This window comes from Piliocolobus tephrosceles, chromosome 6, assembly GCF_002776525.5.
Source record: "Piliocolobus tephrosceles isolate RC106 chromosome 6, ASM277652v3, whole genome shotgun sequence".
Taxonomy (NCBI): domain Eukaryota; kingdom Metazoa; phylum Chordata; class Mammalia; order Primates; family Cercopithecidae; genus Piliocolobus; species Piliocolobus tephrosceles.
Genome location: NC_045439.1, coordinates 69531608 through 69544649, shown reverse-complemented (window position 1 = coordinate 69544649; position 13042 = coordinate 69531608). Strand labels below are relative to the sequence as shown.

Below are 13042 nucleotides of genomic sequence, written 5' to 3'. Positions count from 1 at the left end.
GGTCAATGTGTGTAGTTTCAGAATAGAGAGCAGTTTCCTGAGTTTGGCTCTAACTCCTTGATGGACGGTGAGACACTGTGGGCTTAATGCCAGGATTGTTGGAACTGAAGCCCACAGATCCACAATGGAACTATTGCAAACTACTGTTGCAGAAATTCAAAGGAGATCAATAGTTTTTTTTTTTTTTTTTTTTTTTTTTAACATGCAAATCTCAAAGTTGAACAAATTGCTTTTTTCTTATCTACAACTTTATAGAGGCATAATTTATATTCAGTAAACTGCACAAATGAGCAGTTGTACAATGTACAAGGTACGAGTTTTGACAGATGCATACACCTTTGAAACATTTCCTGCAATCAATATAACTGAACCTTTTCATTCTTCTGCCCTCTTTGCTCTTCATCCCTTTTAGCCCACATCCTGCAACCAGTCACATATCTGCTGTGTGACACTATAGAATAGGTTGCATTTATTAGAATTTTATATGCAAGAAAGCATACAGTATATGCCCATTTGTGTCTGGCTTCCTTACTTGGCATAATGATTTGCCATGACCTTTTCCTTGATTACTGTAGCTTACTGTAGTAGGTTTTGAAATTGGATAGTGCAAGTCCTCCAGCCTTTTCTTTTTAAAAATCACATTGGTGATTTTAAGTCATTTGAATTTATGTATACATTTTAGATTCGGCTTGTAGTTTCTATTTAAAACCCTGCTGTACTTTTTATTGGAATTGCATTGACTCTATAGATCTATTTGGGAGAATTGTGATTTTAAGAATGTTGAGTTTTCCAATCTATGGACCTGGTATGTCTTCATTTATGTAGATCTTTAATTTCTGTAAATAATGTTTTGTAATTTTCAGTGTAGAGATTTTGGGCATTTTTTGTTACATTAATTCCTAAATGTTATGTTTTCTGGAGGCACTAGTGTAAGTGGAATTTAAAAAATATTTTCCAGTTGTTTGCTGCTACTATATAAACATGGAACTGATTTTGTATGTTGCTAACTGTGTATTGTGCAACCTTTATATTTTCACTCATTAGTCCATATAGATTTTTGTAGATTCCTCAGGATTTTTACCCTAAAAATTATGTTATCTGCAAATAGGGACACTTTAACCTTTTCCTTTTCAATCTTTATTACTTTTATTTCTTTATCTTGCCATATTGCAATGGCTAAGACCTTCAGTATGATGTTGGATACGCATGAAAAGAGTGAGACATTTTTTCCTTGTTTCCAACTTTAGGAGGAAAGCATAAATATAATGTTGCTGTAAAGTTTTTGCAGATTTTCTTAATTAGATTGAGGACATTCCCTATGATTCATAGTTTGCCTAAAGCTACTAATTTATTTTTATCCTGAATGGTTGTTGAATTATTTCAAATATTTTTTCACTACCAAAATAATCATATTGTTTTCATGTACTCTGTTAATATAGTGAATTATATTGATTTTCAAATAAATATAATAAATCAAGATACTTAAATCAATTTTTCAACCCTTGGATAAATCTATTTGGTCAAAATGTATTATCCTTTTCAAAAATATATTTTTGGATTTGATTTGCTAATATTTTGTTAATGATTTTTGCATGTACGCTCATAAGGAATATTAGTATGTAATGTTCTTTCTTTTAAAAAAGCCTTTGTCAGGTTTAGTATTATGGCTATGTAGGTATCATAAAATAAATTTTCCTTCCTCCTCTATTTGCTGAAATAAATGTATGTAAGATGGGTGCTATTTCTTTCTTGAATATTTGAGAGAACCATCCAGGGCTGGAATTGTCCTTGTGGTAAGATTTTTTGATAACAGATAAAATTTTTTAAAAATATAGAGCTATTCAGATTTCCTGTTTCTTGTGTTAATTTTGTTAAGTCGTAATTTTCAGAATTGCCCATTTCGTCTAAATTGTTAGATGTTGTTGGTGTAGCTTTGTTTATCACATTTTTAAAATTGTCCTTTAGTATCTTTAGGTTCTGTAGTGAAATCCTCTCTTTCGTTCCTGACATTGGTGATTTTTGTTCTCTGAAACAGTCTAGTCAGATGGGTTTTTAAATTTTGTTGAAATTTTAAAAGAACCAACTCTTGACTTAGTTAATTTTCTCAATTCTTTTTTTGTTTTCCATGTGATTGATTTATATCCTTATATTTATTATTTCTTTCCATTACTTTGAGTATAAGTTATTCTTCTTTTCCTAGATTCTTAATGTGGAACTTCAGGTTATTGATTTTAGACCTTTCTTCTTTTTGATTTCATCATTTAGGGTATAAGTTTCCTTCTAAACACTGCTTCACCTACACCCCACACATTCTGATATGCTGTTTTTTCATTATTATTCAGTGTAAAATATAGTCTTTGATTTAATAATATCTTTTGTTTTCAATTTACTTACCTGTTGGCTTTTTAGTTGCACTTTTTTGCATTACTTAAAAATGGTTTCTCTAGTAATTACAATACACATCCTTAACATTTCAAAGTCTACTTAGAGTTAATATTGAACTATTTCACATAAAATGCAGAAACTGTACAACCATATAGTTCTTTTGCCCACGCCTATCCCAGTCTTGTCTTTTTGGTTCTTGTCGTATCTACTGCACCTACTTACATAAGCATTCCACAACACAATATTATACTTTTTATATATTATTTTTAAACTTAAGAGAAAAAAAATAGCTTCATGTACTTACTCCGACATTTGACATTTGTCATCTTCATTCATTTTTAAAGATTTAAATTTCCTTCTGGTATCATTTCTCTTCTGCCTGAAGACCATTCTTTAGTATTTCTTGTAATTTCTATTGGCTGGTGAATAATTCTCTTAGATTTTTGTTTTATCTGAATATGTCTTTATTTTGTTTACCTTTTAAAAAAGAATATGCATGCTAGGTATAGAATACTTGGTTGACAGTTTAAATTAATCTATTTATTTATTTATTTATTGAGACAGACAGAGTCTTGCTGTGTTGCCCAGGCTGGAGTACAGTGGCACAATTTTGGCTCACTACAGCCTTTGCCTCCTGGGTTCAAGAAGTGTTCTTGCTTCAGCCTCCCAAGCAACTGGGATTACAGGTGCCCAGCACCATGCCCAGCTAATATTTGTATTTTTAGTAGAGATGGAGTTTCACCATGTTGGCCAGGCTTGTCTCAAACTCCTGACCTCAAGAGATCTGCCTGCCTGGGCCTCCCAAAGTGCTGGGATTATAGGCATGAGCCACTGCACCTACTCTGGGTTGACAGTTAAAAAAAATCTTTTAGCATGTTACAAATCCTGTTTCCCTGTCTTCTGTTCTTAGGGGTGTCTGATGAGAAGTCCATGGTCTTTGATTTATTGTTTTCCTGTCAATAACGTGTTGTTTCTCTCTGTCTGCTTTTGAATTGTATCTTTGAATTTGTTTTTTATGGCCTTACGTATGATTTTTTTTACATTCATTCTGATTGATTTTCACTGAGCTTCTTGAATTTATAAATTTGTCTTTCTTCAAATTTAGGAAGTTCTCAAACATAATTATTTTTTATTTTTTGAGACAGATTCTCTCTTTGTCACTCAGGATGCTAGAGTGCAGTGGAGCAATCATTCTCCTTTTTCCTTGGGATACTAATTATCTGAATGTTAGTGCTTTTAGGTATTATCCTTACAGGTATCTCAGGCTTTCTTTTTTCTCTTTTCTTATAATGGATAATTTCTGTGCATTTATCTTTAAACTCAGTTACTCTGTTCTCTGATATCTCCATTTTCCTAATCAATTTTTTTTGAAAATATATTTTCAGGTATAAAATTTCTGTTTTTATTTTTTAAATTTCTCTGCCAAGATTTTCTTTTTATTAATCTCTAGCATATTTTCCTTTACTTCATTGAGCATAGTTATAATGGTTGCTTTAATATCCTTTTCTAATAATCTCAACATCTGAGTCATTTCTGGAATGGGATCTGTTCAATTTTCTTTTTCTTTTTATTAATCTCTAGCATATTTTCCTTTACTTGATTGGGCATAGTTATGAGAGTTGCTTTAATTTAAGTCGTTTTCTAATAATCTCAACACCTGAGTCATTTCTGGACTGGGATCTGTTTATCATCTTTACCTCTGAGAATGAGTCAATTTTCCCAAGTATTTTCATGCCAAGTATTTTTGGACTATATCCTAGACATTGTGAATGTTTTGTCATGTAGAGTCTAGGTTCTGTCATATCCTTTCTGAAGAATGTTGTTGTTTCCCATTTAGCAGGCATTTCACCAGTCAGTTAAACTCACTGTAAGACCTGTCTTACTCTGTGGTTGGTGGTTCAGTTCAGCTCTTTAAGCCTTTGCTGTACTACTTTGAGTTTGTCTTGCATATATATGAATCAAAGGTCAGTCGGAGATATGTGGGGTTTAGAAGAATTTGGGGATTATCTTCTCTGGGTCTATTCCCTCCAGAATTTCTCTCTCAGTTCTCAGTGATGTTTGTTGTCTGGGCTCCTTTCCCTGATTCTTATGGCTAGAATAATGAAGGGCTTCCTATCAATGTTTTTGACACTTGCACTATGCCATTCTGCAGTTATGGACTGTGTTTGAAGAAAAACCACAATAAACCAGAAACTTCTCTCCAGGCCAGTTTACACAAATGTTGACTTTCCTCCATGATCTTCCTGTTTTATTTACTCTGAAGAATTCTTAGGTCAATAAAAAAATTTTTGTCCAGACTTTATATGTTGTTGTGAGGAATTAGTCTGTAAAGATGCATCTGTGAATTGGCCAGGCATGGTGGTGGCTCCCTGTAGTCCCAGATACTCAGGAGGCTGAGATAGGAGAGTGGCGTGAACCCAGGAGGCAGAGCTTGTAGTGAGCCGAGATCACACCACTGCACTCCAGCCTGGGCCACAGAGTGATACTCCATCTCAACACTGCTCTCCAGCCTGGGTGACAGAGTGATACTCCATCTCAGAAAAAAAAAAAAAAAAAAAAAGATGCATCTATGGCTCTTCAACAAATTGCTTTTGAAACTGAGAGCAGGCAACATTTAACATGACAGAAGTATGATGACCATTAAACACACACACACACACACACACATCGTTTTATTTTTATTTACTCTTTAAAAATTTTTATTTAAGACAGTCTTTGTCACCCAGGCTGGAGTGCAGTGGCACAATGATAGCTCACTGCAGCCTTGACCTCCTGGGCTCAAGCAATCCTTCTACCTCAGCCTCCTGTCTAGCTGGGACCAGAGGCATGTGCCACCATGCCTGGTTAATCTTTTATTTTTTGTAGAGATGGGGTCTCCCTATGTTGCCTTCTCTGGTCTTGAACTCCTGGGCTCAAGTGATTCTCCCTTCTTGGCCTCCCAAAGAGCTGGGATTACAAGATGAGCCACTGTACCTGGCCAAATTTTGTTTTTAAATTTTGGCTTTTTAAGCAATTAAAGGGAGTCCAAGAAGGGAAGATAGAAAATGGGGAGAAGAAAAAAGCAGGGGAGTATTTTGTTGTTTCATTAGCTGTTATGTATTTATATATGTATGTATTTTTGAATGTAAGTATACATTCACAAGGGATATAGGCATATTCTAGGTGACTGTTATAAAGGGCTGAGGTTTTATAGTTATTGAAATTTCTGTGAGCTTTTGAATAGCTTAGAGAGAAACCTCTTCTGAGCCTGAAAAATAGCATTTTTTCTATTTTCTATATCCTTTTAAATAAGCACATGTAAGTGGTTTTTACTATTATTGATGTTAACAGGATTAAAGGCAGCAAAACAAGTATAGAAAGTGCAGAAAAATAGAAATAAATCAGTTTTCCCATTCTGTTAGCAAAATTATTAATATGTTTATATATTTCTTTTTAGGCTTTTTTTGTAAATGGCAATGAGGGCACAAACAGATCTCATTTCTCCCACTGATATTTCAAAAGCAAGTATTGTTTTCAGAATATTTTTGTTTTCCTTGCAAGGCTGAAGATTTCACTAAATGAGGTAGATTGTCCTTGGGCTAAGAAGTTTCTTTTGGAACTTTAGTACTGTGCATTGGAAATTGACATTGGCCTGAAGTTTAGGAAGTATGTCAATTGAGATGATATTTGATTATGGACCTAGGAAAACCCAAATCTTGTTCTTAATAGGTTATCCTTCTCAGTGTGGTCCCCTGACTACATATAGGAAGAGGTCAAGGTCAGGTAATCCATATTACTTTCTGGGCCCATTCCTAATGTAATACTCTGATGAGTTAGGCCTAACATATGCAGACTGCTTTCCCTTTGTGAGGTGGGTTTGTGTAGCTTGGAACCAAGTCATGTGGTAATCTGCTCCATTTATTTCGACTTTAGTTATAGTCTAGAGCGAAGTTTTGGATTTTCTGTTCCAATAGGAGAAATAGACACAACTGCAAGAACAAGAGAGCAACCTGCAATGGTCTAGAGAATTCAAGTGGGCAGCCCTGCCTGAGTCTGTAGCCATTTTTGGCTGGAGAACTTTCTTATGATGGCTGACCTGGCCTTGTGAGAGAGAAGAAAAGGCTGGCTCTTGACCCTTCTGACTACTTCACTGCTCAGGCCTTGAACCTCCTGGCAGAAGAGAAAGGAAAAGGCATAGACAGATTTTTAAGAGCATTCTGTCCCATTTTAAAGGGTAGGGTAAATATAATCAGCCTGGTTTGTGAGCTGCCTATTTGACACATCATGTAGATGAATACTTTCTCCTTCAGAGACAACTACATTATTTTTTCCCTTGGTATCTCCAAGCTAGAACTAGTCTCTCTTAGTAAATTGCTCCTTTGAAAAAGAGAGCATGCTATTTTCTCACAAGAATGAATGTTTAAAAGTCATTTTATGTATTTTGTGTTGTAGGAGTGGGTAGGGGAATAAAGGCACTTAGCTTTGATGGACTGGCCCATGAAGCACTGGTATACCACTCATCTTGAATGCACAATAGAAGTTCCTGTTGAATTTAGAAGTTCTATTTCCTGTTGGTTTAACTTTAGATAGAAAGAGCAACTTTCCTGTTAAGAACTCATGGGAATGTACTAAGAAGTGTTAAACAATGAACAGTTGTTAAACTTCAATAGCAAACAAAAGGCCTGGGAGAAGTGAGAAAGCAGGAACTAAGAAATAAAAGGGAAGTGTGAGTGGGAGAGTCAAGTCAGATTCTCATCAGGTACTAATGTACTTCTGGTCTGTGCTCTGTTCCAGTTACTACCTTTCAACCTTTTGCAGGAAGAAATGCAGATTGTGTTGATATGAACATATTGCCACCTGTGCAAACAATAACAGCCAAAATGCTGGGGGAGGGGGTGTGATTACACAGCATTTTTTAAAGTAGGGAAACTTTCTTAAGGGCTTTAGAAATAATTTCTATTGTTCATATCCTATGGTCTGGAAAACTGGCAACAGATAATTTGCACTATTTAATATGAACCCTTCGTATGGATAGAATTGAATTGTCCAAGGTCTAGTCAGTGGTGGAGCTAGGTAAAGAAAGAAAGCCTATTGATTCCCAGATATGATGAGCTCTTCATGTAGCGGGGTCTTCAATTAAAAGCAATAAGACAATGTTTGGAGGATAAACAGGAGATTTTCTTCATACTATCAAACATCATGATAAATGAATAATTACAATTGTAAAGATAATTATTTCATGAATTGATATGAGTCCAACTAAGAAATGTAGATAAGTGATAAAAATGCAAAGTAAAATAAAAATATATTTTCCACATTTAAGTTTTAAGTCCATATGGATTTATTTGGGTACCTGTCATGAAATACACCAAAAAATTGCACCAAATAGCTGTGTAGTAGTCTCAGCACAATTTATTGAAAAATTATTTTATCATCAATTTAATGCTGCCTTTATAATATAACTAATATTATATTTCATCCTTTTTCTCACTTTCTCAGTGTAGCTATTGATTTTAGCAGGAGTTTTCCAATTCTAATTCTTGTATCTGTAAACCTTTTATTTATCTGGTTGCTCTATCATTGAGCAAGAAGTGCTGCCTCATTTCTGTTTTCCTTTCTTTTTTTGTCTAATCCAGCCTGTTTATTATTTCAAATGAATTCAGAATTACCTTTCAAAGTTCAAAATATCATTTTCAGAGTTTTGCATTGGCATGAAACCAACACAGTATTTTGGGAAGGCCTGATATAATTAAAATATTTGGTCTTTCCATCAAGGAACATTAACTTCCTATTTAGTTGAATCTTTCTTCAATATCCTTCAGTAAAATTTAAAAATTTTAATCATGTAGTTTCAGTACATGTTTTTGTTAGGTTTATGGCCAGATACTTACTTTAAAAATATTACAAATGAAATTTTACCATTATAGTAAAAACATTGTTTTACATCTGTTGCCCAGGCTAAAGTCCATTATGTTTTTGATGGGACCATTTTGGTATAAAGAAATTATTGGGGGATATATATAAAATATATATTATATATAATATATAAATATGTAAATTATATGTAATATATATTATATACAATAATATATATTATTAAGATATAATATTATATATGTAAATATATGTAAATTATATATTATATATAAAATATATGTAAATAATATATAATATCACATATAAAGATTATATATAAATATATAAATTATATATAATATATTAACTATATAATATATAAATATATAATAAATTTATTATATATAAATAATATATATAAATTATATATAACAATATATTCTGCAAGGGATTTGAATTTAAAATATATAATATATATTATGTATAATATAAGGATATAAGGATATAAGGATACAAGGATGGAAGTTCTCTAGGATATCATCCAGGAGAACTTCCCCAACCTAGTAAGGCAGGCCAACATTCAAATTCAGGAAATACAGAGAACGCCACAAAGATACTCTTCGAGAAGAGCAACTCCAAGACATATAATTGTCAGATTCACCAAAGCTGAAATGAAGGAAAAAAATATCAAGGGCAGCCAGAGAGAAAGATCGGGTTACACACAAAGGGAAACCCATGAGACTAACAGCAGATCTATCGCCAGAAACTCTCCAAGCCAGAAGAGAGTGGGGGCCAATATTCAACATTCTTAAAGAAAAGAATTTTCAACCCAGAATTTCATATCCAGCCAAACTAAGTTTCATAAGTGAAGGAGAAATGAAATTATTTACAGACAAGCAAATGCTTAGAGATTTTGTCACCACCAGGCCTGCCCTACAAGAGATCTTGAAGGAAGCACTAAACATGGAAAGGAACAACAGGTACCAGCCATTGCAAAAACATGTCAAAATGTAAAGTCCATCGATGCTAGGAAGAAACTGCACCAACTAGCCAGCAAAATAACCAGCTAATATATATTACATATAATATATAATATATATTATATATAATCATATATTATATATTATTATATATTTATATATAAATTAATAATATATATTAAATATATATTATATATATTTTAAATTCAAATCCCTTGCAGAATCCTATTAGAGTTCTAGTGTGGGTGTTTTCAGTAGATAATCATATCTGGAAATAATGATGACATTCCAGAGATATTTCTGCCTTACTGTTTTATTTATTTTCAAAGAAACTTGACCTTGGGTGTTCTCTAAAGACTTATTATTCTTCTAGTTCATTGTATTTTGTTTTACTTTCATTGTTTTACCCTGATTTCTTGAAATGCTCTTCTTGGTGTGTTCTGTGGAACACTGTCCTCTTCATTTTTCTAACTCTCTGATTGCTCTTGCCCCTGCCACCTCACACAGGTAAGTATGCCACAGAACCTACCACTCGTCCCCTGTTTATATTTACTGCTAGCCTGGCTTTGGGTAATGATCTTTTAAGATTTCAAAATGTACTTATGATCATAGCTAGCTGGCCCTGCTGAATAACAGAATTTTTTAAAATTGTAGTTAAAATCCACATAACAAAATTTGTCCTCTTAAACATTTTTTTTTTTTGAGACGGAGTCTCGCTCTGTCACCCAGGCTGGAGTGCAGTGGCCGTATCTCAGCTCACTGCAAGCTCCGCCTCCCGGGTTTACGCCATTCTCCTGCCTCAGCCTCCCAAGTAGCTGGGACTACAGGCACCTGCCACCTCGCCTGGCTAGTTTTTTGTATTTTTTAGTAGAGACGGGGTTTCACCATGTTAGCCAGGATGGTCTGGATCTCTTGACCTCGTGATCCGCCCGTCTCGGCCTCCCAAAGTGCTGGGATTACAGGCTTGAGCCACCGCGCCCGGCCCTCTTAAACATTTTAAAGTGTACAGTTCAGTGAGTAACAGAAATTTTATTATGACTAAGACTTCATTAAACTGACTCAAAGTCCCTGTTTTTTGAAGGAGTTTTCATTGCTCCCATTTATTCCTAATCATTGGCCAGGTCCTGTCAGTTTTACCTGGCTTTGTCTCTATTTTTACTCTGCTTCATTATTAAGGCCAGACTCAGGCTCCAGCTATCAGATTCTTACTTGTCCTTCCAGGCTTTATTCCTTTTTTACTCAATATATCAAGTTACTTTTCTGCTAAAAATTTAGAGTGGTTTCCAGTAGCTCACAGAAAAAGTACAGAGAGTGGCACTGAAGGCCTCATAATCTAGCTGCAGCCCATCCTGAGGTTTCTCCCATTCCCTTCCTACATGCTGCTGTGGCTTAGATGACACTTTGAGGGAGTGAGCTGGGTAAGGAAGGGGACACCTGGGACCAGTTGGAGAGGGAAGGGGAAACAGCTGTCTAGCCACACGAGCTGGAATTTGGCCCTTGCACTGACAGACCCTTCATTTTTTTTTTTTTTTTTCTGAGAAACTGCAAATCTGAATTGATATATGAAAATCTTCCGATTTAAAATAGTTGGCTATGAATTAAGATTGTGGAAGTAAGCCAGAATGGTTGCTCACGCCTGTAATTTCAATACTTTGGAAGGCTGAGGTGGGAGGATGGCGTGAGCCCAGGAGTTAGAGACCAGCCTGGGAAACACAAAGAGACGGAATCTCTACAAAGTATTAGCTGGATGTGGTGTACCACATTTGATCGCAGCTACTCAGGAGGCTGAGGTGGGAGGATCGCTTAAGCCCAGGAGGCCGAGGCTGCACTAAGCCATGCTCATGCCACTGCACTCCAGCCACTTGGGCAACAGAACGAGATCTTGTCTCAAAAAAAGAAAAAAATTGTTGAAATACTCTGAACAATACGGGCTGAATGATCCAGGCCTCAGGCCACAGTTTGTGGCCTTCATTCTGTTGTAGCAGGGGTCCTGGGGATTTTCTAAGCTATGCTTAGTATGATACTACTTGCCTGGAAGTGGAACATTACATTAGAGTTTAAAGAAATGTTAAAATAAATCCAATAGAGGTTTGGGAAACTTCCCCTGAAAAAAATGACTGCTTTAGAGGTTTTTCATGGTTCTTGTGAAAGGGCCAATAGGTGGATATAAAATTACATGATAATATTATCCACTTGTGCCTCAGGGAGCACAGTGAGGTTCTATTATGAGAAGCTTTGCTGAGCTGGAATTCTATTCCAGTTTTGTTTTATATTTATGTATATACGCACACCACACATATGATTGTTTTGGGGGCTTACTTTACAGGTCAAATTTGTCAAGATGTCCACGATCCCGAGGCACTTTGGCCTGAAATACAAAGAGGAATCTTATATGTTTAAAGAGCTTGAGAAGGTTCGGCAGGAAACTAAAAAAGATTTTCTCCGATTCAAGCAGAAGTTGGCCTCCAAGCCGGCTGCAGATGAAAGCCCAGTCCACAGCCTCTATGCCCCAGGCGCGGCCCGCCCCGCGCGCGTTTCCTGCGCCGCAGCCCGGACGTCGAGAGGGTCCCCTCCGGCTAAAGGCCCTGCGATGTCTGCGGCCGCCCTCCTGCAGGAGGTACTCGGAGGCGCGCCGTGTCCCTCGGGCCTGGGTGAGGCGGCGGCTCCAGGCAAGACCTGGTCGTTTCGCCCCCGGGACTTTTACTTGCGGAGCTCAGCGTTCCTACGGCATCAGGCCCTGAAAAAGCCACCAGTCATCGCCTCGGGGTTCGGCACGGCCAGACCCGTGGTCCTGCTGCCACCGCCAGAGCCGCCCGTGAAGCGCAGAGCGTGCAGGGTATTGGGGAGCTCGCGGCATGCGGCCCCCAGGCGGGTCCTCGACCTGGGCAGGGGGCGCGAGGAGAGCCAGGAGGTAGCTCCTCTCTCAGGGCCCTGCATGGCCAAAGAGAGGAAGGTCAGCTCCGTCTCCGCAGAGGACCGTTACACGGATGCCAGCAGCGGGCGGAGGAAAGTGAGGATCCGCACCCACTTCGTGAGCGACAGCCGGGCCCGCGAGGCGCGGGAAGCGGCGGAGTTAGGAGCCCAGGGAGAACAGGAGAGCTGGCCGCCCAGCGACGCGCGGGAGGCCGCCTGGCAGGCGCTGCTGCCCGCCCGCGTGATCCCCACGTCCATCGAAGAGATCATCGCCTCGCTGCAGTCCGAGGCCCAGTTGGCCTCCGACCAGACCATCAAAGAGCTCATACGGAGCATCCTTGGCCAGAACTACGATATTAGAATGGAAGTAGGTGAACCAAAACCAGAGTAATATTTCTCCCAAATGCAATTTGGGGTACATTACATATGTAAGAGTAGTTTATTATGGATACTATTTCAGTGCACAGGGTGTCATGTATTATAACACAAAAACACTGGGGTGTTATTCAACTTCTTTGCATTTTGTTTGAATTTTCCATTTGAATTTTTGAATTTTCTGTCTAAGGAGTGTGTCCTCTTTTCAAAGCGAAGGAAACTGAGCGATGATCCCCAAAACTGATTTGGAGAACATTAGCTGAAGACTTCAGTAATAGGTCACTAAGTAGCTTTACCCTTCAAAGGTTTTGTGATTATTTAGTATTAAAGGAACAGGCATTTTATGTGAAAAACTCTTTTTTTCTGTTACAGTTTAATATTATTAGTAGTAAATGAAAGTAAAAGTGCATTTATATTCTAAGAAGATCAGCATATTACAATTTATAAGAATTCTGTATTTTCAGTGAAAATCATTCTCTTGAAACATTTTTAAAAATATTTTCTAGGTCTTCCCAATCATAGAGATTTGTAAGTGCTTCTTGTGTGCCAAACTG

General features: G+C 37.0%; 1 protein-coding gene across 1 annotated transcript in view; it reads left to right on the top strand.

The window, feature by feature from the left end:
• Positions 1 to 13042, top strand: part of TTC6 (tetratricopeptide repeat domain 6) — a 217135-nt gene that overhangs the window by 15925 nt on the left and 188168 nt on the right. The window contains exon 3 of the mRNA XM_023189672.2: positions 11527 to 12480. Within this exon, the coding sequence (XP_023045440.1) occupies positions 11527 to 12480 (954 nt within the window). The remainder of the gene's footprint in view (positions 1 to 11526; positions 12481 to 13042) is intronic.